The following is a 26,871-nucleotide window of genomic DNA, read 5'->3' as shown; positions in this document are numbered from 1 at the left end:
AGGTAAGAGGGTATCGTCGAATGAGTGGATGTTGCAATGCCATTTTGCCCTTTTCCAACGTATCAGTCACTCCCATATCGTCAACTGGTGTCGTTCCGTCGGAGCTTCAGACCTTCCAAGCGGCGAATGCTTCGGACTTCTACCGTATCAGCGATGACCCTGGCGTTCTGTTCCTCTGAGATAACCGAGCTTCGAGGCCAATCTCAATGAAAGGCCATCATTCCAGAAATAATCTTCGGAAATCCTGACGTTTGCCTGCCAGTCTCGCAGTGTCGGGCGCGCTCGCAGGATTGATAGGCCCAGAAACCAAGGCTGTGCTGCTGGCTCGAATGTTGCAAGAAGCATGGTTGCGACCCAGGTCATAAACGCCTCATTTCTGCCCGTCACCTCAATATACAGCGTCCTCATGTGCTTGCAACGAATTTGCAGATAAGCATTTGTCAGGTAAAACATGGATCGTGTCGTATCCGTGGAATAGCAAAATGCAGTCAGGGCAAGAACGAGAAGTTGCTCGACCATTGTCAGCCCTGGCTTGTGCAGGAACTCGCCGCATAAGGTGACATTGCGCGAACTCTGGGACAGGTCATGCAAGTTGTACACATCCAACTCTCGGAGAGAGGCGTTCACTTCTTGCACCCAGTTGTTGACATGTGCGATCAGGTTGATGATCTGATGACTCAGCAAGCCCGACAAGGCTATGTCAGTCAGGCCCGGTCGAAACCTGGCAATGATGTCGCACAGGTCCGGATCGAAGGGATGTTCTGGGTAGGTAAATTTTCCGTCTTCAGGAAAGAAGCGCTGGTCGGTCAGGGAGATGGAATGTCGGGCTGCATAAAAGTTCTGCCACCTGGAGACAAAGGAACAATCCGTGGCCGATTAGTCATGCGTTTCAGATCCAACGTCAAGTCAGAACCAAAATACGACTTACGCCGTTGCCACCGTCTTCAGGAATCCCTCGAAACCTGCTCCCTGTCAGATTGATTCGTGCAGAGACCGGGTGAGCAGTCAGGAAAGGTACCTAGTTGGCTGGTGCCGCCTCGAAGAGCGACGACTTGTTTGATGCCCAGCGTGTGCATGTCTACTGCATCATAGTTTCCCGAAAAGGCCTGCAGGCCCAGACCCAGACAACGCAGATCAGTGGGCTGATTACACATGCGGGAACCCTAGAACCCCTGGAGAGCGTATTCTCACCTCAAACGCGCACAAATTCGCTAGAGTCACAATGATTGCATCACTGGACCGTTGCGACTCATTGGTCAACCTCTCCCGTAACAACGAAACGGCAGACTGATAGAACCTGAGAGATTCTGATGGAGCGTCGCGACTACCAGTAGCAGCAATGTTGGCGCTGAAGGAGGACATAGCAACAAGCGCCGAAAAGGTCATGCGATCGTTCATGAGGAACGGTATGTAGTCGCGCAGAAGGGCAAGATCCGGGCCCTGGCCAACGAAATGTGGACGCTGAACCGTTGCCGGAGAATATTGCTTCACCCCTAGGAAGGAAGGGAAAAAACATTAGCCCGTGCTCATGCGACGGGAAATGGAATGCATACAGTACTGAATCGCACGCTGGACGAAACTGTTTCCTGGGAGGGGAAAAGGCGAATGCGACAAGTCCCGCGCCCCCGGATTCCCTAGTCGAATAACTTCACTGTCAGCTGGCTGGGAGATACTGCGGCGATGGAGCGGTAGTCGATGTTGTTCTGCAGCCTGTCCGTGAAAGTCCTGCCGCTGGTGGTGCGGCCGCTGTTCCTCATCTTCTTGCTGCTGGTGTGCGGGAAATAATGGGTTTACTCTTCGACTTTGCCTTCTGTCAAGGTCGCCAGGACGATCCATCCTTCAATGAACCCGGGCCATGATTATCCACGCTCCCTTCCAACTTAGACGGATGTTTACAACAATATATGCGAGTCTGAGAAGTAAAGGTGCGGGAGACCCGCGCTGATTGTCCGCTAATCATGGCGGTTCCTCCACTGCCGAGTGTCTTGGGACCTTCGACTTCTTGCGGCAGGGATATTGCAAAAAGTATGCACAAGAAAGAGGTAGGCCTACCACGCAATCGGCCAACACCTCCCAAAAGAGTACAATCAGAAAAGGTTGATCTGTTTGCGTCAATCCATCGCGATTCTATCCAGCGCCAGCTCCGGAATAAGATAATCCGTCCGGAAAAATATGCAGGGTTTCTCGGTCGAAACAGTCTTGCGCAGCCACGACGGACGTCTCTTAGTGCGTCCCCTAAACCATTGCCAATGAGCATGCATGTCATAAGCCGACGAAATCGGACGAAGGAGGAGCGGAATATCCAGAGTGCCTTTGAATAAGCGAAGCGTCCTCGAATGGGATGCATGCTGCAAGGGGTGGTTATGGCACTGCTCACGGGAGTACAGCCAGGGCTGCAGAGTGCCAAATTCATCAAGACTGGCAAGCCTCAAATGAGCCTGAAGAAGCAAGGCCACACTGGTCGCGAACTCCGAAATCGATTCGCCCAACCCCAGTGCCGTTGTCCAGAGCCCCAATGGGAAGTGGACGGCCCTTTGTGCGTTTTGGGTAGGAGTATGCGGCACGGCCATATGCGGACCTCGGGCAAGATATGCTCAATTATGATTAACCCAAGGCCACATGATCTCCGGTTGTGGTCTCGGTCAAGCGTCGATGCTTCCTGCACAACTGGCGATCCCCGACAACATGGGAATAGACGTTGGTCAAGACCTGGGTTGCCCAGACGCAGTATAGCGGGCGCGGCAACCCATTCCTCGGTCTAGACGATACCCTCCTCTGCCACTTCTGCCGCAGTGGCGCCCCCGTCTGTGTCTCCTGGGCATCTTCATTTGGCCGCCTAGACAGTCAGGGACCCAATCAATCTTCTTTCGACCTCAGTCCTACTCTGACACCTTTGTCATCGCGCATTCTAAGCTACCAGAACCAGCAAGCTGCAACATCTGCTTGTTTTGTCCAAGATGTCCACGAGTCGCCGCTTCAGACTCCTCAGGCGGCAATAAGCTTGCTCGCTCGCTGGGAGCCCGCCCCGATCTCCTGCGGCTTGGTGATAGAGGTGCGGTGCGGTGAGGGGACTGCACCTCTAGCGGCCCCCTGGAGTCTGCCTAGAATTCTTTCTCGAGTGCATTCACGGGCGTGCGGCACAGATTTATAAAGTGGCGGGAACTCAGGCTTCCTCTTCTCTCGCGAGGGGTAGTCAGAGCTATGGCACCTGAATAATGTCCCTACAGCCGTGCTAACGAATTTCCGCAGTGGCAACTCAAGCAGATATGGGAGATGGTAGAAACTAACCTGGGCAGGATCGGCCATGCGCTCAACGCGTAGAAGGCCATGCATGGAGGTGAGTAGCACCAGATGGTGGTTGCTGGTATGCAGGCATACATCGACCAACAGGCATTGACACGGAGAAGAGAAGCCGGACGCAAGCTTCCTCCCCAGTACATTCGGTAACGCTTGGCTCAGGGGGAGCTTGCCGGCGTCGGATTCATAATGTTAACATGGAGCTTCGGTCTCCATACATTGCTCAGCCCTTTAAGGAAATCGCACGTAGGGCCGGATTCCACAATGGCGGGTTTGTTTGATTCCATGCTTTTGGCAACACAAGTATTCTCCCCGAAATGGTCTCTGCTCACAGGTGGCAGGATATCGTGTCCCTTTTAAAGCTATCCAAACTCGTTCCGGCCACTCGGGAGCTCTTCCTCAATCCTGGCCCTGCCATATGCCGACCTGTCCCTGTCACACGGAAAGACCCAGCGGAAGCCTCAAATTCGCTTAATCTTTGAACTCAACCCTGTCTCCTACGTCGAGGGAGGAAAAGCCGGCCGGCCGGCCGGATAGGAGCGGCTGTTTAACTCATATCACCCTTAGAGCTTGTGGGACATGATGTACCTGCCGTCGTCACCAAAATCTGCGCGTATTGAATTAGCCGTTTGAGCAGCGCACCACCGCGCCTGCAAAGGGTCTCATCTAACCAAAAAGAAAGGCCCGGGCATGTCTGAGTTGGGAAAGCTACAGTAGCTTCTCGAAAGGGTTCCAGCGCTGGGCGGGTGGCGACAGGTTCCCTTCGCAAAAGTGGAAACGATGGGATTGCCCTTGAATCACCCACAAGTGTTGTCTGTATTGATCGCCTTGGCCAGTCCATGCTTGCATGCGTTGGAAATCTATACATTCTTCTCTACCCGCGAAACCAGGGCTACATATTACTTGAGAAGGACGCCGGGCCCGCTCTCACGGAGATATGTTCGGGATATCATTGAGGGAGGCCGAGTCGGAACGCGAGCGGCGCTTCTCGAGAACCTAAAGTCTATATCAAGGAACGTGGGTGTCTTTACACACGCGGGCATCTTCAGTCGGTGAAGATACGAGCCAAGACTATAAGTGTGTGTGTGAGAGAGGGCGGTCGAACGAGAGTCGGGAAATGAATGTATCTTATCCTAGTTTGTCTATCCAGTCTTTTCCCGCAAGCATCTCTCCTCCCACCTCAAAACTCGTCCTCTTGCGCACACTCAGATCGGGACAGAGTTCAATCGGCATCCAGTCTCGCCACCGGCCTCGTGTCGTCCACCTGAATGCCTCCCCTCTTCCTCTCGTCCACGTCGTGGAACGGAAGCCGCCACCCTCCCTCACTGACGGGGGTACTCAACCACAATCGCATGAGATGCCTGCGCGGCATGCCGCTGTCCGGGCCGTAGTCCCTGTAGGCGGTGCGGGCATGCAAGATGTGGCAGTTTGAGAGGAACTGGATGTCGCCGACCTCGAGGATCATGTGCAGCTTGACGCGCTGGCACACGTCCTCGAGCGTCTCGAGCGCGCGCACCTGGGCCGCCGACAAGGCCGGGATGATGCCCTTGTCTGAGAACCGGGTCAGGCTGCGGACGTAGTACGGGTCCCATTTGCAGTAGACCCTCTGCTCCCTCCCATCCTCAGGCGTCTCCAGGTAGAAGACGCTGGTGCGGATATAGGGCTCCTCGCCCTGCGACACCTCGCCCTTGCGGTCAAAGTACCACACCGGCTGGGTCAACAGCTCCGCCACGTCCGGGTACTCGGCCTGCAGGATGTTCCACACGTGGTGGACGCACGCCACGTCCGACTCGCCGCCTTCCTCGGCGCGGGCGATGCAGAGCAGGCCAACCACGTCCGAGTCGTCGGCATGAAAGAACTGGCGCGCGTTGGTCCTGTAGATCCGCACCTTGTCGATCTGCGTGCTGTCCTCGCCCAGGTCCTTGACGTGGCCCAGTATGTGGCCCCGGCCGTTCTGGGAGACCGGGTAGCCGATGTACGTGCCCAGACCCATGTACGCGACCGCGGACTTGTGCGAGCCCCATTCCTGGACGGGGAAGCCCTTGTAGAGGATGAAGCCCTTGCCGTTGAGGAGTTCGTTGCGCATCGACTTCAGCGCGGACGACATGGTCGGGAGTGGGAAGTTGGACGGGTTGATCCCCGTCAAGGGGAGGCCTTGGGCCATGAAGCTGTCCGCCGCGGCCGAGAGTTCATGAATCTCAGAGTCTGAGAAGACATGAATCCATGTTTCGGGGTGCGAGGCATAGTCTTCGTTGGACCAGACCGTGGGACCGGAGATGGACTTTGGAAATGCAGAGTATGGGTACAGCCTGCCGTAGAGCGGAGGGTGTTGGCCGGATGTTTTGAAACCATCGGGAAAGACAGATAAGTCGACCGGCTTGGACTTGGAGGGCAATGTTGGAGGAGCGTGAGACGATTCAACGGCGATGGGAGCCATCGTGGACCGACTATACCTCGCAAAAACTTTCCTTATGGACTGTTGTTCCCAAGCTGGGAAAAAGGAAATGAGAATAGAAAGAGCCAGGGAAAGAAAACATCTCGGTGGCTTCGAATCTCTTGGCCTCTTGTCGTGATTGCCCCCCTGTTGACCTCATGCCGTCCAAGTATAGCGAATTCCCATGCCGTGATTGTACCACAACGCACAGGGCATCTCCGAGTGCACGAGCGCTATCGGGGCTTTGGATGCGCAAAGGGTCGCGTGCGAGGGGTTCACGTTGATCCAATCGAGAGGGGCAATTGCGTGATCAGAAGTCGTTGAAAACGATGGAGTTGGTCATGTCCGCTACAACCACCTCAGGCGGAAAGTGTTCCGTGGATCTTTTGGCTCAGTGGATAGAAAGGGGTTCAGGGTGCCTCGTAGGCGATGGAGAATCTGCAGATGTTGTAGGGGAATCCCGTGTGATAGCACGGCCTCAAGAGCTCATTCTACCTGTATAAACTCCCATTGCACTCTTTACGCTGGTCACCGCAAAAGTGAAAACTGTATGAGACAGGTCAGGAAAGAGTGACGACGCTGAAGCATCGCCCTCTCTCCGTAAGCAACGCCGCTCACATCACGACGCAACATCCAGCCTGCTGCCACTGTCCATCCGGAGGAGCCATTGAGACCCTCGTAGGCCCTGACGAAGGATAGGTTGACGACGGTAAATGTCCTCGGTAGTGATACACGGGCAACACCCTCCCGTGTCCATCAGTCATGTTGTATCCATTGCCCAGATTGCCTGCCTCCCATGGTTTCTTTAGAATGATCCGCGTCTTGTCCGCGTCGTAGTCTCCTTTCAGATCGCAGTTCGGACAGCTGTCGGCCGGCGCAGAAATGTACTCTGGTTGCACCATTCTTTTCCACGCACTTCTCGCAGGTTTGTATTGGTGCGTCTGGTTCTTGAAAGATGCTTCCGGCCCACATGGTTTGACGATGCTCATCCAGTGATGAGGGCAGGTATGAGATTTGAAGGCTTCGGTTTTGCACATCTTGCGGTTCTGTGTGTCTTGCAGGTAGGCAAGGTAGGAACATGTGGGTTTGACGAAGTCGTGTCTCGTCCCCCGAGAGACCGAGGGCAGCAAGAATTCTCGTCTCGGTAGTAGGATGAGTTCCTAGGAGCCGGATCAAATAGAAACTAATACTGACGCGACATCACCTTCTGTAACAATGCTGTTTGTTCATGGAGTTTGAGTTGGCCGGGATTGAGTAGTGACAAGAGATGCCACCTGCGGTCAGAGCCACTCGTTCGCAATGGCGTCCTCCTTGTTTGGCAACCATGCTAGTGATAGCAATGTGCAGTGGCACCGAGTCCTCACCTGGCCCTTGCCAAACACACGTCCAAAGTCGGCCAGACTCATCATGATGCCTTAAGTCGTTCCTGAGCCTTTAGCCTCGTCAATCGCCCTCAAAATCTCTCCCTCCTCTTCCTCATCCACACTCTCTCTCCCTCTCCTCTGAATCGCCAACATGAGTTCATACATCTGTCCAACTTGTTGGTCGCTCAATTTATCCAACAATGCAGGGTCAATTTTTTGATCTTTCCAGTCATCCCCTTCAATCTGTTGGCCATATTGCTGCCATTCCGTCAGAAATCCGACAATGTGCAATGGATTTTCAATGTCTTTGTGTCTCCGGAACTCTGCCTTGAGGTAGGTGTCGCCAAACAGGCGTTCTTCGGGGTTGAGCCTCTTGCGATGAATGCGCAGGAGACGACGATATAGCGGGATGGGAGGGAGCAAAGCCAGAGCTTGTGCTCGTTGGCCTGGCCGAAAAGATGGAGGAACAGGGGCCGCAAATAAACGGAGACTTGCCCGCATGGTAGAAAAGGGATTGTAGGATCTGGGCTCCTTTTTCCTCGGGGCTGTGAGAGCTATGTAACAAAACGAGACTTTCGTCTAGTGGACGCAGCATGCGCAGAAGAATACTTGGGCGAGCAGGACGCTCAAGAACCGATGATTAGCCGATGCTTCAGACAATGAAACCCACAAGGCTGGACCCCTGGTTGTAAAATATTGGTGATTACTCCGTACAGAGTGTGCGTTTCTAATTACAAGCTCTTCAAGTCCTTCCAGGGGCCTGGAAGTCTCGCAGCAACATCCGTTACTGCTCTCACTAGGGATACATATGGAATAGCCGGTTCAACACCACTTTGTTCTGTCCGTCCCACAAAAGCCACAACCTGCTTCCCCAATCAAAGCGTAATAATAAAACGTGTGGCCTCTAGCCTGAACAGTAAAAGTCTTTGGAACCGGAAAATGATTGGACAAGGGAAGCTCACGGGGGTATCTGCGGTCGACCGTCTCTCTCGTAAAATGCAGTTCTGAATATTGTACACGTGGTTGTGAAGAGGTCGTAAGCTCGTAATCATGCACGAAAATGGGTCAAGAAGGAGCGGGCTGCTCGTCTCGCCTAGTCACTGCAGTCCATATCCGATGGGTCGTCGTCATCGGCAAATGGACCGTATTCCTCCCGCAAAGTCTCTTCATCGTTGAAATCGTCGTCGAGCAATGGATGGTAATCCTCCTCTTCGGGAATGCCGAATTCGTCGGTGACGTAGAGCGCAAGAGCGTCGCTCAATGTGAAATGGTGGTGATCTTCCACGTAGGCTTCGGTATCAAGAAGATGCATCGGGTACATCTGGTCTGGATCCTCGAGAATACCACATGCCATGAAGATGTTCAAATTCAAATCCTTTCGCATCCGCCTCGTGGCCTCCGGCCACGAACCTTCTTCGAGAGTCATGAAGCCCATTCGCAAATCACGGAGAGACGGCTGGCCTTCCAGAGTGCGCAAAAAATAGTCCTCAGTCGTCGTCATGCAATCCACATTCAAAACACTGAGATGTGGCCAAGTGTTTGAGCCGAGAATGGTCTCGAGGCTAGTCACCGGCCCATAGTAGCCGTAATCATCAAAGTTGATTGTGAGTTGTTCCAAATCACGCGCAGCCGAGAGTGCAGCCCGAAGACATCCATTTTTGGTAAAATCTTCGTAACAGCGCCTCGCAGTCATAATATCCAAACTGATCCGGTCGTCTTTCTCCAGACGGAAGTTCAGGTCGATGACTTTGAGGTTCTGGAAGGCGCAACAGATCAGGTCAGCCGGCACGAAACCAGTGAAGAATTTGGGGCTCAAGACGTGGACTTCTAGCGTGCCGAGGTGGGTGAGCGGTTGACCTCGCGGGAAGAGTAGATGACTCAGCTGGTCTTTGGTGAAACTGGTATCTTGTTCGATTGGCATAGCACAGTCGGCTGTAAACGACTCGAGGAATCTTCCCGAGAGAACATGCTTGCAGCGGCCGACAGTGGAAAGGACAAGCTTGTTCAGTTTCGGGAAAGAGGTCATGCTCGACGAAATGAAGTCGGCATAGGCGGTGGACTGGAGGACTTTCTGTTGTTTGTTGTATAGATCTAGATAGCGCTTGAACTTTTTCTCAATCTCGCGGTTGAACTTGGCCATGTTTCGCTCGTAGAGTCTCCTCTCGCGGTCGGTTGCACCTTTGCGAGGCTGGGCGGGTCGCTCCATTTGGTGATGCTCGAGCTCATAGTGGTTTTGGTAGGTATGAACACAGTGGACACTGGCTAAGAGATTGCCTTCGAAAACGACAGTGTCGACGTATTTGGCGAAGACATGGTGACGGGATATGGCATGTAGACGTCTAAGGGAGTCCTCGGTGCAGTGAAAGCGCACTCTCTTGACCAACGCTTCGGCTCCGACTTCGGCCAACCGCTTGTTGAGCAGTCGCAGATTTGCCAGACTCGGAAAGTCCATATGAGCACAGATTTTGACGAGCACCTCGTCTGGGCACTTGTCCATCTTGATGTAATGTAATGTGATGTAATGGATGAGATGTTACACAAGAGAATGGTCGAGGAGGAGCCGGAGGAGGAGGAGGAGGAGGAGGAGGAGGAGTTGAGAGGATGGTGAGGGGCAGTTGGGCACCGGCCTTTGGCGGTCGCAGATGCCAAATTGCTGCGTTAGATGAGGGTTGAGCTAGGTTGACAAGCAGCTATCGAGCTGAAGTACTCTCTGGCTAGCACGAAGAGAACGAATGTGGGGTGATTTGAGCTGATTGAATGACTGAGAAAAGAGGGAGAGACAATGGAGATTGGAGATGGGAGAATTGGAAGCGGAAGTGAAAACCAAAAAGTGACGTTTTACTGGAGGGGGGTTGTTATCGGAAAATAAATATCATTACGGACGACGGAGTGACAAGCAATCGAAAACAAAATTCACTCGGGGGTCAAACGGGGAAGGAAGGGGACAAGGCAGCCAAAGACGAGAAGGAGAGCAGTCTTGACTATTGCCCTGTAGAATCGTGTCCAGTAGCCTGTCCGGCCTGTCATTGTGCCTAGAGCACTCCGTACATGTAGGTACCCCCTGTCACCCACCAGCTATATGGACTCCTTAGCGAGCCACCTATGGTGCCTATTACAGTACTAGACACGGAGAGGTTGGCCTTGGTAGGCTTGCCCGTGGGAAATCAAAATGCGGGACGACGAGGCGAGGAAATGCAGACCCGGGCCACCTGCCTCCCAAGTGCCGACGCGAGCCAGCTATGTATGTGGCCTGGTGCTTCACGCGACCGCGTAAAGTGGTTTGCTGGGGCGGCTAACCTCAGTTGGCACTAGTCCACCATCCTCTCCCCAGCCAACCCATTTGGAGTCCCCTGCAGTAACCGTCTCGCCATGCAATTGGCATTGGCGCATCTCAAATCGCTGCGGCGCTTCAGCATTGTCCAACCCACCATCACCACCGCGACCATCATCGCAACCTCAGCCTGCGCCTGAAAACCTCTTCAGACCACGACCTGTCGACTGTCACTGTGCAACCTGGCACCTTTCTTCACTCGCTTGCCGTCGCTTCACCTGTCATCCCCTCCTCCACTCAATGTCCCGCCAGCAGTGACACCTCCATGGTCAGCTAATAAAGGATTCTGTCCGGCTCAGGGCTTATGCTCTGAGCCTGTTCGCATACTTCACATACCACCCTCTCAGGCCCACCACGCAGTCCTTTGAACCTCCAGATTCCATTGCGTGTCAAAGATCACTTCAAAATGGAAGCACCTGTGGAGATCGAGGAGATGCCTACCAAGTCAAGGGCGAAAGGCGCAGAGACTCTTTTGGCGAAGCATCTTCAGGGAAAGAAGCAAGAGTGGGATGCCATTACAGCGCAAAAAGAGCCTTTACGTCTGCTAGATTTGCCTGTCGATATCTTGCAAGCCATTCTCCGAGAGCTTACGCACACAAACGACCTGACGTCCCTCGCGTTGACCCATTCAGCCCTCCACGCACTGGTCATCCCTCATATATATGCCCGCTTTGATATTGTCTGGCCGGATGCAAATGCCACATTTGAGAATCGCATGGGCGTTGATGCCCTGACCTACGGGTTGGCAACTCTAGTCATGGCGCAAGACGTTTTTGGCGAAGCTCCGTACCAGCAGCAAACTCAGCATCATTGTCACAATTGCGGTCACCAAAATCAGATGGTCCCAACTATACTGGATCGACCCAAAAGGATTCGGCGCGGCAACCATTTTGCTCAGTATACCCGGAAATTCAGTTTGGGAAATGGGCCTGCTGATTGGGTTCAGGAATACCTCATCACGAAAGAGGGAGGGAAGATGCTGGGAACTTTGGTCGCACTGGCGGTGGGCAGGATGCGAAATCTCGAGGCTTTCATTTGGGACATGCCCACAGGTGTGCTTCGAGATGTGTGGATGGCTCTAGCTTCGCTCGGCAACCGCGATGACGGACAAGAATGTCGCCTCGAACGAGTCTGGGTTCGCTGGCATGACAATCAAGACCAGGGGCCTTTGGCTTCTCCTCCGCCGCCTGGGTCCATTCCAGGGCCACAGACTTCCAATTTACCTTCAATTCTGGCGGGTTCTGCCAGCTCTCTCTTTCAGATCCCGCCATATCCTCGGGTCGAGTTTCCAACATTTTCAATTCTGCCGCCTCTCAAGAGTTTAAGCGTGCTCGATATTGACGAACTACCCTATGCAGAGGAAATGAGCGTTCTCATCGAGAGATCTTTAGGGAAACTCCAGGAGCTTCGCGTAGGCATAGCTTCTCACGCCCAGTTCGACATATGGGCAAGGCCCTCAGAAGATCGAGCAGCTCTGCCTCCTCTTATGCCTGGGATGAGTGAGCAGACTCCACGGCCCGGAGGTCTTCTTGGTATCCTAGTACACCGATTCTGCGATGCTTTCTCTCATTATGCACAGAATCAATTGTCTTCGATACTTGACCCTCAACGGGATCCAGTCCAAGACGTTGCGATTGCTGATGTGTCTCGAGAACAAGAGAGGGAGGAAGATCTCGAAGGCCCAGTCAGCACTTCAGAGTTGAATCATTTGGGTACTCTGCTGTCTGCTCACAGTATCCAGGATGACGATTCGGAGGCGGTTCCTGCATCGATCACGAAGCAACGACCACAAGACGACCAGTCTCCCGTCCCGAACCAAAACAAGATTCGCAATGCCAACGACACGTTTCAAGATTCTCATAAGGAAGGTCGTCCAGCGCGAAAACTGCAACTGGAAACGCTCGAATTGGAACGGGTTTCCCTGTCAATAGCGGTGCTTTCGAAAGCCATTGACTGGTCACGACTGACAACTTTAACTCTCCTAGGTTGTCGAAACCACGATCAATTGTGGAAAGCGCTTCGAAAACGGTTTACTCCCACAAGCCGCAGGAGGGTGTCATCAACACCGTTCAGGATTTCATCAAATGGAATGTCAAGCATGTTGCTTCGGTCGCAAACGAGCACACCGCCGACTCCTGCATCGGCCTCGTCCGATTATCCGCTGCGGCTGAGGCGATTACACACTGACATGGTGTCTTCCTCGTTGATTGCGTTCATCAAAGACACTCTTGCGCCGGACAGCCTCGAGTGGCTTTTTCTGCAGGAGAACACGGCCTACAAATCCCCAGTGTCTATCGACATGATTTACAAAAACGCAATTCGACGGCATCGTTCTAGCCTGACTAAGCTACTCATCGACAGCACACTCAGGACCGACGACCCAGACCGCCCCAGCACCAACTGGAGGAGATGGGTGTGCAACCGTGAGCTCATCACTTGCATCACGAGCGGGAAAATGAAACTGCGAGAGCTCAGCATGTCAATTGATTACAAGGACTGGCACTATTTCCTTAGGCGGTTGCCGAACGCGACGACTCTGCGTTCTTTGCACATCCCACATATCGCCGAACATGTTAATGGCACAGTCCATTCTCGCGAAGCGGCATTGCAAGTTCTTGATATCGTTGCCCTGAGGCCAGAGCTTGAACTGTGCTATCTCGGAATCCAGAGCCAGTGTTTCGAGATATTAGAGTATGCGAGCGCCCGGAAGGGATCCCACTCGGGAACTAGCAGCGGGGATCATTCGGGAGACGACATTGGACCAGATGGCGAAACCACGGCTCCTGATCCCAATCACCCCCAGAATCATCACGACCACGACTCTCACGATGACGAAGCAGGTGACAATGGTGAAGGTGGAGGCGTGAACGACGACAGCGACTTCGATGCCGTTTCAGACGATGGGAATGACATGACGGATGATGAGGACGGCAGCGAAGACGGAGGAGAAGCCGGTGGTTCTGGTGGACCGAAACCGACCTGGAGGTTGAGAGAGATCCTATTCTATGATGACAAGATTTCGATTTTTAAGGCGAGGCACGGACGGTTATAATACGAATGAAACGAAATTCAGAGAATGCGAAGAGACGGTCCGTGAATCTGTAATTGGCAAAAAAGGAGGGAACGGAAGGAGGCGTGTTGGGTGGAACTACGATGGATGAATAGGACGGGGGATTTCGACTTCTACGCTGATCTGCGACCTCGTGCCGACAACAGCGTCACACAATTAAAACCCAGAACCCCATGTGGACAAGCACAATATTTATTATATAGTACGTAGTACTGAGTACAACCAAAACAAATGACAGCACTTTCAATTCTACTTTCGCACAGTGGCCACAACAACTATAAATATGTCAAGTATTGTGCAGTTGGAACGCACTAGGTAAGGACGGAGTATGTACCCGTTAGACTGATCGACCTCTGTACTCGACACCAGCCACGACAATGACACCTAACCAGCACGAGCAGCAAAGACCGGGATCACGAACTATTAGGGTTATAACTCCATCTATCTATCTGTATGCTCGTCGTGTATGTCCCCGTCCGAGCACAATAGCTGTTCCCCGCGGAGTTAAGAGATGAGGACTGGGACGAGGTTCTCGTGTGGCTCGTTCGTCCGTTTATTGTCAACCGGAGTCTCTCGTACAGATGACGCACTATAACGGTTAGGTACGCAGCACAAAGCAGCACAAGCTAATCGGCAACAAGGGAGCTTTTGACTGTAAGAAGCGAGCACGAACGACCGGTGCTAGTACGGACACGAGGATGGGCACGGAGCCCGAAATCGCGCATGCACGGGGGGCCCGCGAGGAGGAACCAAGTACGGAGATACAGAGGTAGAAGAAGAAGAAGAAGAAGAAGAAGAAGAAGGACATACAAGTACTTACAAGTCAAAGCGACGAGGCTGGCGACGATTCCGTAGACATTCAGACTGAGCGAGAGTCTCCTGCGTATTGCATGCCTAGGCAATAGTTGAACAAATTGAGTGCGTCCATGAATGAGGTGGCCAGACAGTTTTGGTTTTTGGGGAGGAGGGGACCATCCTTTTCTCTCGACGATACAAAGTAGTTGCGCGTATATTTGCGCACAGGCATGGCCATAGATAGGTGGACATGTATCCAAAATATCCTTCGGACCACCACCGCCGCAAATGAGCATGTCCGTGGTATTTACGTATTTATTCATGTGCGCATTCCGTGCATATGATATATACAGTCGGCACCTACGTACACAATAATACCCAAGTATACGCGGTTCAAGGATCTGCGGAACTATGTACTTAATCGCACGACGCCCCTGGTCCCAAGAGGGCCCCCAGGGCACCGCGGCGCACAATGACCGCCCACTCGGCCGATTCAGGGGAGCCGGGGCTGTAGATGTATGCACATGCTACTCGGGTCCTGCACACAGCACGTCGTACATGCAAACGAGCTGTTAGCTACTTAGTCAGTGCGTCAGCTACATCGTACTTGCAAGGGCCAAAGGGCCAGGGGGGCGGTTGTCGGTAGATACACAGGGGTTTGGCCGGCAAGGCTGAGAGGAGCCACAGCCACGACCTCTTTGAGCAAATGCCAAAAACTAGAAGAAAAAAAAATACGAGGCTCCTAAGCTTGGGGCTCCTTGCATGCCGTGTCCCTAACTGGATCGAGATGGCCCTAACTGCTATACTAATAGTACCAGTAATAGTCTGTACTCGTAAGAAACAAACGATCAACACCTACCAACGCTACCTACACGCACGGACGCGCTCTACGTACGGACTTCTGTGTACCGCCGGATCCCCGTTGGGATATGGAGACTTTCTTATCTCAGCCATTCCTCGATGACTACGTAAGTCTCGAATGCCCGGGGAACAAAAAATATGCCTAGTTCACATACAAACCGGTACGCATTCGGAGCGGAAATCAATCTCGGTCATTTGTCCGGTGGTGCCGCCTATGCGAGACATCAACCAGCCAGCCATTTGCGACGACAGCGAGCCGTGGTCCACCCCAAAATCCAAATACTTGGGCAAAGCAACCATGCCTCGAATCATTTGGAATTCTTCTTCCGCAAAATATCTTTTGGGATGTTGTTGATCCGGGTCCCGATTTCCTGGGCGGTTGCAGCGGCAGCCTTGATTGTCGTCGTCGTCATCATTGTCGCTGTTCCTTCTCTTATGAATCGTTCATGCGTGGTATCCATCCTGGCAGGCGGGGCGAAGAAGCGGCAGTTATGAAAAGACAAATAGGCAGGGCCGAGTACGGCATATGGCCGGCCCAGGGGATACTGGCCGGTATCGAAAACAAGAAAGTCTAAACATGCCCAAAGGGACAATGTCGTGGATATTCCGATCTTGATGAAGTTAGAGATGTAATATAGGACGAAAAAGGTAGATCTTGGGAACTGCACCGTGGAGCACAGTTGAAATCCCAGGTATTTCGGCTGATGCTGGTACATTCCCGTGTCCCATGTAACTGCCAGGCTATGCAATTAAGGGGTTTCTTTGCAATATCCGTGGAGGGCCCTTCTTCATCGCCTCCGAGTTGCGGATTAACTGGAATCGTGGGGACCGAATCTCATCAAGTTGTTGGGACGGCGGCGTGCTTGCCGAAGCGGTCGTTAGACGACGAGTTGGAAAAAGCTATGTGTTCAAGACTACGTGGCCTGGGCTCTTTGACAAGCTGTCGCTCCCTTTTTTCTTCTCTCTCTTTCCCATCTCCGCTCCCGCTGTTGAAGACTCGACGTTATGTTTCCAGTTTCCTGATATCGTGGTTGCGATGCGTTGTCCATTTAATTGAAGCTTCCGCAACGGTGCAACAATCGAAGATCCGAAGTTAGAGAGAACTGTGACAGGGGGAACTTCTGTTGACATGTATATGGAGGGAACACATGCTGCGGAGAGGAGGGAGCAGGAATTAGAGGTCGATCCTCTTTTCCTCTCCAAAGTGACTTCTGTCCTTCCCAAAGACATCCGTTCTCCAAACTGTTGAATTATCCGCGACACCAGATTCGAAGGTCCTACAACTGAGCGAAGCTTCACCAAGCCACGCTGCAGCGCAACAGAACAATTTCTGGACCGGATTTTGTCGTTTCGAGAGACTTCGATATTGGCCGGATATACGTGTTCGAGTCCGTCTGTTCTCTGCAGATTGAATCAAAGGGAGCCGCTGGGCTGATCGCCATCCCAGTGACGGAAAGAGCACGACCCTGTGCAAGAAAATTCGTTCTCATAATGGAACGCAAATTCTTCTCCCACTGGCCACCGCAATGTTTGCCGTTGCCGCCCGTCAATTCTGGCGGTCATACGTGAATGGAATAGCCCCATCAGGTCGTTTCAGAAATCGAAAAGCCTGAAGGCCATGCCACCGTCTATTCTGGTGGCCGGTTCTGATGTAATGCCTGACTAATTGCGAGAAGCTCCACCCTTGGAATGCACTCGATCTAAAAGGGAGGAGTCGTGATACTCGACAGTGAGATTTTGGAAGACATTGAACATATGATAGTTGACGAAACTTCCTGAGCATACTGCTCTAGCGTGTGGAGCACCTGGACATTGTATACCACCCAGTGGTCATGGCTTCCCCTGACAATGACGGGATTCTATCGAGCTCGTTGCAAGTGAAGGTCAGATTTTCAGCTGTCCTCAAGATGTAGTCTCCTGCTCCACTACCATTCAAAACGTCCCGTGGACATAGCAGTCTTGTTTGACTTCACGAATAGGAATGCATCCTAGCAGAACTTGAAAGGGAAATCGTTTGGCCCCTTGTGGAGACATGCTTTGATCAGTTGTCCAGCGTGAAGTGATGAACCAAGACATCTCCGATGGGATTGTCCCCAGCTCCTCCTGAAAACTTGATAGTCGGAACGAGAACGACGGACAAGATGATCGTCCTTCGGTGCGTCCGGAAGTCCAGGCACAACTCAGACGGCTGGTAGAGGGATTGAGGCCGCCCTTTTAAGGAAGCAGGTCTCAGGGGTTCAAGGACTGGTTCTTTTGACATGTTGGTTAGAACTCCTGCCAACAGGGGATTGGACCCAAAGGCACGTACTTCAAATTGAACTAGTCAAGAGCGGGGATGGCGGAATACTGGCACCCAAAGGCGGTGGGCGTCTCAGTCATAACAGCTCTAATGCATCGCGTCCTTACGAGCACTAATCTGGTAATTTTTTGCCGATTCGTGCTAGTCCGTCGGTATATTCTGAACCGAGAATAGCCCTATTGACCGTCCATTATGTACGAAATACAGATGGTCCTTGCCGCCAATGTGGAAACATTTCCACTCAACAAAGTCTGTGGAGCGCAGTTTGTGAGGGCCTCGTGATTTAGGCCGTGGGCGCCCATCTCGTAAGCACTTCGCAATATGGTGGGCACGGTGGTGACGGTGGTGGGTGATGGAGATGCAGACCAACGCATTGCATGTTCATCCATTGAAGATATTCACTTCAATTCGCTCCACAGATTGCTCCAGCATGGTCGTAATACAACTTGTAATGTCGAGCTGTTCGCTACACGCTCGGCGGATGGTGATTCGAATGATCCCAACCCCGGTGGTCGAAACCCACTTCAACGACAGGTCCGCGGATGCTTTGAGTCGCTTGACTTGGGGCGAAATCACGAAAAGTCGAGAAATGAGTCGGCGGAGAAGATGAGAGATGGGACAGGCGCCCAAAAATTGGGTTCAGACCTGAAGCGAAGGATCGAGTTGAGACAGGGATCGACTCTGCCCTAGTGGAGCTGGATGGAGTTGAACGGAACCACATGTGCAAGTCAAAATCGTTCCAGAAATGACTAAACATATCGGCTCACTATTCAGGAGGAGCGAGACTCTCACTTTCCGTAGCTTAATCTTGACACCTGAGATTGATAATACCGCAACCTGTGGCACCAGGAGCGCGCCAAGCCTGAAGGATGAGGTCGGATTCTTGGACGTGTCCCGGCAGCCCCCATTGTATGTCCTTGATACTCCGTACGGACGTCCTGACGCGATCCTTTGTGGCTGTTTCCCCTTTCTCCATGGTTAACAGCCACCACGTTGTGGCGCAGACTCTACAGGATCAGGAAGGGGCGCCCAGCTTTGCGCATGAAGGACCGTAGGTGCGGGACAGGGCTGAAAGTAGTGCAGTTTTGCCGAGATCAGAAGACGATCCATTGCTCTGGTTGCATGGTTGGCAGTCCATTGAGCGTGACCTCCTCTTGCTGGTCGGAAAGAGCAGTGACTTGGGCACAGTTGCTGGAAGGGGTAAAAGTTGTAATATGCAATTGTCTCCACACCGGGTATGAGGTGGCCATCGATTACACGAGTGAAAGGCTTTTCTCAAGATACGGGGTACATCTGGCTGATCTGGAAAAACACACGTTCCCAGTGAGCAAGCCGATGTCGGTCGGGGTGGGTGTTGAGCTGACGGTCGAACACGAGTGGCAAGTTGAATTGTGTTCGTGGTATTCACTCAAGTAGGTATGGAAATGCGTTTGGGAACTAATCCTTGGTCTCGGGCATCTTGTCGCGCCACAACAATGATGGCGCGGCGGACTCGATGGCTGACGTCGCTGATGGCGTCTTTTGCACTTTGGAAGGAGGTAGTGGAGGTAGTGGTGGTAGTGCACAGTGCACACAATGGCACTGGCACGATCTTCAAAAGGCTGAGGCACGGAGTTTGGATACCCAGTACAGTATTGGCGTGATCTGGCCGCGTGTAGAGTCCGCCGGCCTAGTGAATTCCATCACCCTAGACCACAGAAGGGAAAAATATCGCCGGCATTATTATTTCTCCCGGAGAAGGGGCAACAGTATCGCTCGCCACTGGCGCGGTGAGGAGTGGTGGATAGTAGTGATAGGGAAGTAGGCTTCCCACGGTGCTGGAACGCACGGCAAAGACGACGTCCTGTGACAAAAGCAGCAGCAGCAGCAGCAGCAGCAGAAGAGAATCAGGGTCGAAACGACCGTATCAATTAAGCTTCAGGAGCATTCACCCCAAAGGGAACCGCGAACGACACTTGTTTAGCAAGGTAGTGGATCAGGCTGAGCTGTGAGGCTGTACCGAGTACTGTACGAGTAGACGCCATCAACCCTCGAGGCCAAGGAATCCATGGCAGCTTTGGGCGTTAGCAGAGCGCTTGGTGCGAAAGGGCTGAAGGAAGACGGCGCCGCGACTGAGATGGAGATAAGGCCAGGAAAACAAGAATAGGGAACGGGAGCAGGGGCGATGCGAGTGTTAGCGAAGAGTGGCAGCATCGACATGACAATTGATGACAAGAAGCATGAAGCGAGCGGCGAGGGAAGCGCGGCAGGCAGGTGACAGGGATGGTACTTTACGATGGGTAGAGCGGCAAGCGGCCATCGGTCATGCCACTCATCAGTGATCACGACTTACTTGGGCAGGTACTTACCTGGATGGAGGACTGCTCTAGGGGGTGCTTGCAGGTGCCTGTGGTGCTTCGGGGGAAGGGGGACTCAGGACTCATGGCTTCACCCACTCACACTGGAGACGTGCCTAGGTAGGTGACCCTCCATCTGGTACCTGGTCCCTGGCCCTGTGTGGACGCCCCCCCTGGTTCCCTGACCTGGTAGCCTCCCTGGTCGATCTCTGGGTGGGTGGGTGCCTGTGGGTGCCTGGGGCCGAGAGACCAGCTTACCAAGCCAAGATTTGAGAAAAGAAACAAATGGAAAAGAGGCGCCCAGAGGCGCCCGCGGACACTAACACGGTACTGGGTAGTACTTCGTAAGTATGTACTTGTATTAGAGGGTGCCCATGATGTCCAAAACAGTGTCAGCCTCGCCTCTCCTTGTCCCCCCCTTCCACACTCCCCCCCCCCCTGGTGTTCCCCCATTGCTATTTTCCTGGTTGAATGGCCGAGGTGTGATGGTGCTTGGTGACGACCCCAACTTTACAAACTCCCAACTCGGGCTCATGCCATCTGCCGTCTGTTGTGGTAACACAGTAGGTGCAGCTGACAAACTTCAAATCACCAACCCACCGCAAGTCGCATATCGTATCGACCTTTGACATATGTATGTAGCACCTCCAGCACTCTGCATCCTACCCACCTGCGCAGGATGCCTGCAGCTAAGCTACACCCTTCTCTCCTTACACCCACTCCCTCCCAAACACCTGAGCACCAAACACATTTGTCCCTTTTCATGTCCATGACAGGTGCTGCTACATACATTTCTTCATTCTAACCCAATGTGGATGCCGCCAGCCAAGCGACTTGTTTCCCTTCGGGCAAGTCGTCGGTCGAGTCGCCATGATCTGCTGCTCAAGCGGGCTGCACGTTGCTTCCTAGATCAAGCCTCAACCCACGGGCCATGCCGGCTAATTACAGCATTGGTCCAGTCCTCTCTCGTCGGTAGTCGCTCGGTTGGTCCCTCGCATCCTGCATTTCGAGCCTCGTCCTACCGTCGTATCAGGACCTCCTGCCATACAAAAAATCGTCCCCTTCGATCCCTGTCTCCCCATCCGCTTGCTTTGCCCTGGACGCGTCTTCGAGACTCCCCTACACAACCCCCCTCATACAATGTTGGTACCTTGGAGAATAGAACGCCGCTTCCACAAGGCAAAAAAACCTCTTGAAATGCTGCCGCCGCCTAAACCAAGAGACGGGTCCCGCTTTCTAAGTTATACGACGTAGCATTGCAGCAGCCGCCCCCAAGACCAAACACCGCTGCAAAGCATAATCGAAATCTCCCACTTTGAGGGGTCAACTCTTCTCATGCTTTTGCCAGACAAAACAATCCGAATCACATCCAGATCTTGCACTGCTGTGGGTCAACATTGTCCACCCCTCCAATTCCCCCAGGTAAGCAGTGTCCCAGACGCTGTCCGTGGCCGAGCATGCGCCCAATTTCTTTGTCGTTGCTATCTCCGTCGCCTTCCTCGAACAAGTGATTTTCGGGTCGTGACTTGGCGTGTAAAGGATTTGGTATTCCCAATCTAGTCCTTCCTGCTCCACTTTGCTCGTCTGATGCTTCAAATCATATCGTCGTCATCGCAATGCAGTCCTAAAAATCAAAAAACAAAAAAATCAAGATTCTTTTTTTGCCCGGTTCGAAGTCTCCCCTTCAGGCCTCCCTTTGCACTTGCCGCCCGACATGTGGCCATTTCTAGCCGTTGTTCTCGTGAATTCCGTACCACAGTGTGGGCAGATAGCTTTGACCGCGCTGCCACTCTTCTCTCTCTGGTGACGTAGCAAGTTCGAGAAGGTCGAGAACTGACGTCCGTTGCATCCGTGATCCCAGCACTGTGGTTTGGGTCTCGATGGCATGATCTCGATTTCCGCGGGAGAGGACTCCAATGTTAGTGGCACTGGTGGGAAGGGTTGCATCGCCATCCCAATTGAGGGCAATGGCTGTTGGCTATGTTGTGGCTGGCCGTGCAAGTACAAAGCATTGGGCGAATCGGGCGCAGGTAGGCTCATTGCTGAACCATGAGAAGGGGTGCGCCCCACTGGATAGAATGCGTGGGCTTCCGTTTCATTGTGGTGAAGCGGAAAATCGGTGGTCGTGTCTTGTTGCGCCGTCGGTGGCGGAACTGGCGATCCAAAATACCCCCCTTGGTGCGGGAAACTGCTAATGGGGGGCGACATGCTGTACGAAGGCATATTGTACATTTGTGGCATTGTCGACCCACCTTGTGACGGCATAGCAGCCATTGACGGTAGTGATTGCGTCTGGTGCAATTGGTTTTGTTCGGTGGCGTACGCCAGCAGCATATCGCTCCGACTGTGACTGCGATCTCGAGAAAGGCTGGGCCTATGGTGCCGGATGGGAGTTCGGTCACGAATTGCGGGCGCGCTCATGGCTGCCTGCGGCGAATGGGATGAACGTCTGCGATATGGCACCTCGGAGTTGATTGAAGGTTGAGATACCATCAGAAGCGACTGTGGTGGGGGTCCGGAGGTGTAGGCAGCATTCCCAGGCGGTAAATTGTCAAAATCTGGCCATAGATCAGCGGACAGCAAAGCAAAGAGTGAGGTCGGCATTCTTACTGGGGAAAGAATTGATCATGTCGTTCCCGTAAGGCAAGTGGTTGGGGAATTGCGATGACGGTGTAGGAAGAACCTGAGCAGCCATTCTAGAAGGCATCCATGTCAGTCATCCCACTACCCTGATCACTTCAATGAATTTCACCAACCCTTGCCGTTGGAGTGTATACTGTGGCAGCCCTGGGGACTGCAGTTCTGCTGGAGGCGCTTGTGGTTGATTTGACGTCCAAGAATATTGATGGCCAGGATAGGAAAAGGGCTCTAGACGCTGACCCTCCTGCTGATGCGACTGTAAAACCGTGTTGGGCGGTATTCGCGATCTGGCTTGGTCTTGTCCTCCCTGAAAAGTGCCGACTCGGCCACTACCTTGACCACTGGCGGTCGAGACTCGACTCTCGCTATACGTCGCGCTCTGAGTTTGACCGGATAAACGCTCTGAGGCCGAGGGCGAAGCCGTCAAGATGGAAGGAGTAGACTGGCACGAGTTAAGGTACGCAATATTGACTGAGGCTACAGCCGAGCCTGCAAAAGCAAGCTCGAGATCTCTTGAATGCTCTTTTTATGGTCGGATTTCGATCGACGAAGTTCTGGCTGAGAGGGGAGCGGAGAGTTGGCGGTCACTGACTGTCCCAAAACCACCGGGCCCGCTCCGATAAATAATATCTCGAAATAGGTGCGCTGCTTTATCCCCGCGGTGGGAAAGGGTCCGCACAGATTTTCTGTTGGAGGCAAGTCTGCGTAATGACGATATTCAATGATTGGCCGGTAAGGGAATCCAAATTGCCTTTAGGCACGGCACGTTGAAGGCATAGACGAGAGATGCTGATGACCGGATCTTTTGAGGTCGAGGTGGGTTTGCTGATGGCCACGAGTCCACGACACGGGGATATCCTCGACGGATAAACGCTTTGAAAGAGTCACGCCTCTCCCCTTTAGCGCAGCCCTACAGTCCCTTGTAGGCTACTCATATGGCCAAAGAACGTTTTGATCCTGTTTTGGGGGCCTGAGCGATCCCAAGGGCGGGAAATGGAGATGTGGCTCGAGAGGGGGGATTGGGAGCGTGCTGCCCTCGCCACGTTTGAATAGATGGAGACGGGGTGAACTGTAATGGACCAAGCCCAAGCCGAAGATGACGGATGGCCGTTTGAAGACAATGTCGAAAAAGGGGGGGCCAGGCAGATGTTCACATTGGGTAGCCAGCAATCGGGGGTGATCTGTAAGAGTACCTATGTAGCTTGGTGGTTGAAGAGGTCGTGCCAGGTCAGGTCGGGCGGAGTCTGACCCGCGATCAGAGGTCCAAGAAATCAGGTATCATAAAGCCTAGCTTTGGAGATCCAGGGGAGGTGCTTGTTGCAGATGGTCAGCGAGGACTGTGCGTTCAAGCCGCTGAGTCTGGTAACAAAAGAGTTCAGGTACGTGATGTGATGGGGGAGGTGGGAACGACAGTCCATGGACCCAGAGCCATTGCCGGTTCACACCAGCATAGCCCACTCTCCAAAGCCCATGGAGAGCGGAGCGACCTCAGCCACGGTCAGCACTGCTTACTTACATAACTCACCAAAAACTTCGTCTCCAGTGGGGCCAGTTCAGTAGTCTTGTGGAAACCTGGGAGCGCGCAAGAATGCTCTTTTGTTCGAAAGCAACACGCACCTTGGGAGGGAATAAGATGCGGCGGCGTACAGCCTTGAAATGACAGAAACCAAAATATACGGGGGGTTCGTGTCACCATGGAGAGCAAGCCTGACTGCATGTCGTCAGAGCAGAGTCTCGCAAAGCCGCCAACCCATTTAGCACCGAGCGGGTGAGAGGTGAGCCATAAGCAGGTAAGCAGAGGTGGTGGCAACCACGATCACCAACGCCCTGGTGGGATGGGTGCTGGGAAACAAACAAATTTGCAGAGGGTATCTCTCCATCGCGGGCGTCTGACCCCCGGCGTCGGCCGCCTATGCCTGTGCCTGTGCCTGTGGCCTATCAGCCTTGAGCGCTCGAGACCACGAAAAACCTTCAAGAGGCCACAGCACGACAACTGCTTCATCAGGCAGGTGGCATGAATTTGTCTGGTTGGAGATCATTTCATCAACTCTACGCTGTGTCTTTTTAGTAATAGAGAGTTAGCTCGCTCTGTTGGGAAGAAGGTTGAGCGTTTTCTCATTTTCTCTTCTCTCCTCCTCCTCCTCCTCCTTCTCCTTCTCCTTCTCCTCTTCTTCATGCACCCTTCTGATGAACCAGTTAGGTGACTAGTGTCTGGCGACCACCGGCGAGAAATGTTTCGCCAGACGCCCAGCGGCTCAGCAGCTTCCAGCTGGCGATTCTTGGATCGCCAACTAATCTAGCTCAACGGCGCAGGGATCCCGAAGTCGACTCGTCCGAAGTCATAATACGTCCAAGGTATGGAGTACTTACTCGTACGTACTGGGTGGTGATTTCAAAAAGGTCTGACACGCCCCAGCGCCGCCAACTGGCCCGATGGGGACTGAGCTGTGTGTGGTGCAGTGGTGAGGCTAAATTACGGGAGTCGAGCCTGGAAAGACGGCCTCGACGGATCGACTGTTAGTGGTGGATAGGGGAAACGGGGTGGTTGGTGGACGGGCGCAGATGGCGAGATCAGTGGTGAGCACCAAGCACTACCCGACCGAGGGAGAGAAAAGGGAAGCAGGGAAGCAGGGGAGCAAGGTGCAAGAGTCCGTAATAAATTCGCCCCCAAGATGCCCAGCAAAGGCCAGAGATGGAAGAGAAAATGAATCAGTAATGCACAAAAGCCGGCGGCATTAATCTTGGAGGCGCTTGTGCTGCACCCGATAGGCCACCTCGTCTCGTCTCGTCTTGTCCTCTCGTTTCTCTTTCCGCTTCCTCTCCTAGCGACACCAGCAAAACACCCCGGCTGCGTGCACCTTTCGCCTTTTGGGCTTGTCGTTAAACCCAAACTACCGGCAGTTGGGAGACTGACGAATGCAACCAAACCCTCACCTCGGCCCAGGGCTCCAGGGCAGAAGCTGTAACCTCCCCTCTTGGTTCTCGCGCTAACCATTTCGCCTTCATACACGACATGATACTGACCTTGAAGATTGCGACAGGGCCAATCCGCGACTGCCACCGACGCCACCTTGTTTACTGCTTTCAGCAACACGGAGCGTCCGTGGTTAACCAAGCCTAATTTCTCCTCCTAACAATTGCTTCCATCCTCCGTCCTCTGCTCAGGTTTTGGCCACTGTTCGGGAAAAAAAGAGATAGAGAAAAAAACACACTGGGACAAGAGCAGGGAACCGAGAGCTCCGGACCAGTCTGTACATTCCTGGGGCCTCGCGGAGTGGATAGCCACTTGCCTTGCAAAGATTGGGGGTTATCCCCTCGTACGAGATACTAATCCCTTGACAAAAGGCCCGTTTGCCTTCGAACATCAACCCTGGGCATTATTTTGTCCCCCAAGCTGTCGAGTCCTGGACACAAGCCATTGACATCACCCCTTCGATGGTATGTAGTGGGTAGAATCCACAAAATCCACATTCCTCGCGGAGAGTCGGAGCCTACACCATCACCAGCCACACGCTGGCCCCCAGCGCCACGCTCTGGAAGAAGCCTCCGAAAGCCTCAACGATCAACGCCTTCGCCTGGAGTCCTTCTCAAGGTTACCATGGGCAGCAATTGGCTGATGGTTCAGCCTCACCCCGATGTGGTCAGAGGGATCTGTGGCTTGGAATCCTTTCGCTTGCACTTGTGGCTGCTGGTCAACACGAAGGATTGCACCAGCCACTTACCCCGTGCTTTGGCGATTTGTGCTTCATGCGGACAGAGTGCTCTAGTTACTAACTAGTTGACCTCGGGCATTCTTGTTCGGCCTGCTGTGGACACTCAGGCATACCGTCCATTGTTTGCTATGTTCAGCTCCTGTCGTCAGCTCGACATAGTATTATTCAATGGGGGCGAACACGATGGAGAAGAGGTGGCTGGAAGGAGTACCAGCGCGGAACTCTTACAAGTACACGGATGAATCGGATTTACAACGCAGTTGGCCCCCATTGGCCTGTTGAAATTGGACATGACAGGAATGAAAGTGGTAAAATCCCCGATCGCTTCTACGGCATGCAACACTCAACATTCAGCCGCACGATGCTTCCATGCTCCTTTGCGAGACGTAGAGAGAGCGGCGTTCACAAGGATTGAAGTTGCTAAGGGGACCCCACGAAACGCAGGAAGAACAATGCGATAACCACATTATCGTAATGACGGTGGAACTTCTTCTGCTAGCAAGACTGCTGCTCTACGAGACTACATGAGGGCAAGGTATTGTAATGGTGCTGCCACGTCTCACGTTTTATTTGTGGTCTGGCTGTTGAATACACAACGAGCGTTGAGCTCGAGCGCAAGCTTCAACGTGGATGGGCATTACCAAGATCTTTCCACCCCTTTGCGTATCATCTGGTTGACAGGTTGTCAGTTGCAGCTCCACAGATCAGCAATGGACATTGAAGCAATTAGA

The 26,871-nt window shown here is 53.1% G+C and overlaps 7 protein-coding genes across 7 annotated transcripts; 1 reads left to right on the top strand and 6 right to left on the bottom strand.

Moving 5' to 3' along the window:
- Positions 1–147: 147 nt before the first annotated feature.
- On the bottom strand, positions 148–1,386 carry A1O5_03795 (uncharacterized protein; the record flags this gene model as incomplete). The annotated part of the gene is made up of 4 exons (XM_007744406.1): positions 148–847; positions 929–962; positions 1,019–1,142; positions 1,192–1,386. 4 exons carry the CDS (start codon positions 1,384–1,386, stop codon positions 148–150), a joined length of 1,053 nt encoding a protein of 350 aa, XP_007742596.1.
- Positions 1,387–4,519: 3,133 nt separating this feature from the next.
- Positions 4,520–5,734, bottom strand: A1O5_03794 (uncharacterized protein; the record flags this gene model as incomplete). The annotated part of the gene is made up of 1 exon (XM_007744405.1): positions 4,520–5,734. The coding sequence occupies one exon, from the start codon at positions 5,732–5,734 to the stop codon at positions 4,520–4,522; it is 1,215 nt and encodes a 404-aa protein (XP_007742595.1).
- A 611-nt stretch (positions 5,735–6,345) lies between these two features.
- Positions 6,346–7,140, bottom strand: A1O5_03793 (uncharacterized protein; the record flags this gene model as incomplete). Its single annotated transcript, XM_007744404.1, has 2 exons — positions 6,346–6,891; positions 7,096–7,140. The coding sequence occupies 2 exons, from the start codon at positions 7,138–7,140 to the stop codon at positions 6,346–6,348; spliced, it is 591 nt and encodes a 196-aa protein (XP_007742594.1).
- Positions 7,141–7,146: 6 nt separating this feature from the next.
- On the bottom strand, positions 7,147–7,596 carry A1O5_03792 (uncharacterized protein; the record flags this gene model as incomplete). The annotated part of the gene is made up of 1 exon (XM_007744403.1): positions 7,147–7,596. One exon carries the CDS (start codon positions 7,594–7,596, stop codon positions 7,147–7,149), a length of 450 nt encoding a protein of 149 aa, XP_007742593.1.
- A 592-nt stretch (positions 7,597–8,188) lies between these two features.
- Positions 8,189–9,592, bottom strand: A1O5_03791 (uncharacterized protein; the record flags this gene model as incomplete). The annotated part of the gene is made up of 1 exon (XM_007744402.1): positions 8,189–9,592. The coding sequence occupies one exon, from the start codon at positions 9,590–9,592 to the stop codon at positions 8,189–8,191; it is 1,404 nt and encodes a 467-aa protein (XP_007742592.1).
- A 1,240-nt stretch (positions 9,593–10,832) lies between these two features.
- A1O5_03790 (uncharacterized protein) lies at positions 10,833–13,478 on the top strand (the record flags this gene model as incomplete). Its single annotated transcript, XM_007744401.1, has 1 exon — positions 10,833–13,478. One exon carries the CDS (start codon positions 10,833–10,835, stop codon positions 13,476–13,478), a length of 2,646 nt encoding a protein of 881 aa, XP_007742591.1.
- A 7,962-nt stretch (positions 13,479–21,440) lies between these two features.
- Positions 21,441–22,349, bottom strand: A1O5_03789 (uncharacterized protein; the record flags this gene model as incomplete). Its single annotated transcript, XM_007744400.1, has 1 exon — positions 21,441–22,349. A coding segment is annotated over one exon (909 nt), but the record flags the coding sequence as incomplete, so codon positions are not given.
- Between the last annotated feature and the right edge of the window lie 4,522 nt (positions 22,350–26,871).

Source organism: Cladophialophora psammophila, assembly GCF_000585535.1.
Source record: "Cladophialophora psammophila CBS 110553 chromosome Unknown aczJe-supercont1.5, whole genome shotgun sequence".
Lineage (NCBI taxonomy): Eukaryota > Fungi > Ascomycota > Eurotiomycetes > Chaetothyriales > Herpotrichiellaceae > Cladophialophora > Cladophialophora psammophila.
Note: the sequence above shows the minus strand (reverse complement) of the source record. Positions and strands in the feature narration are given on the sequence as shown.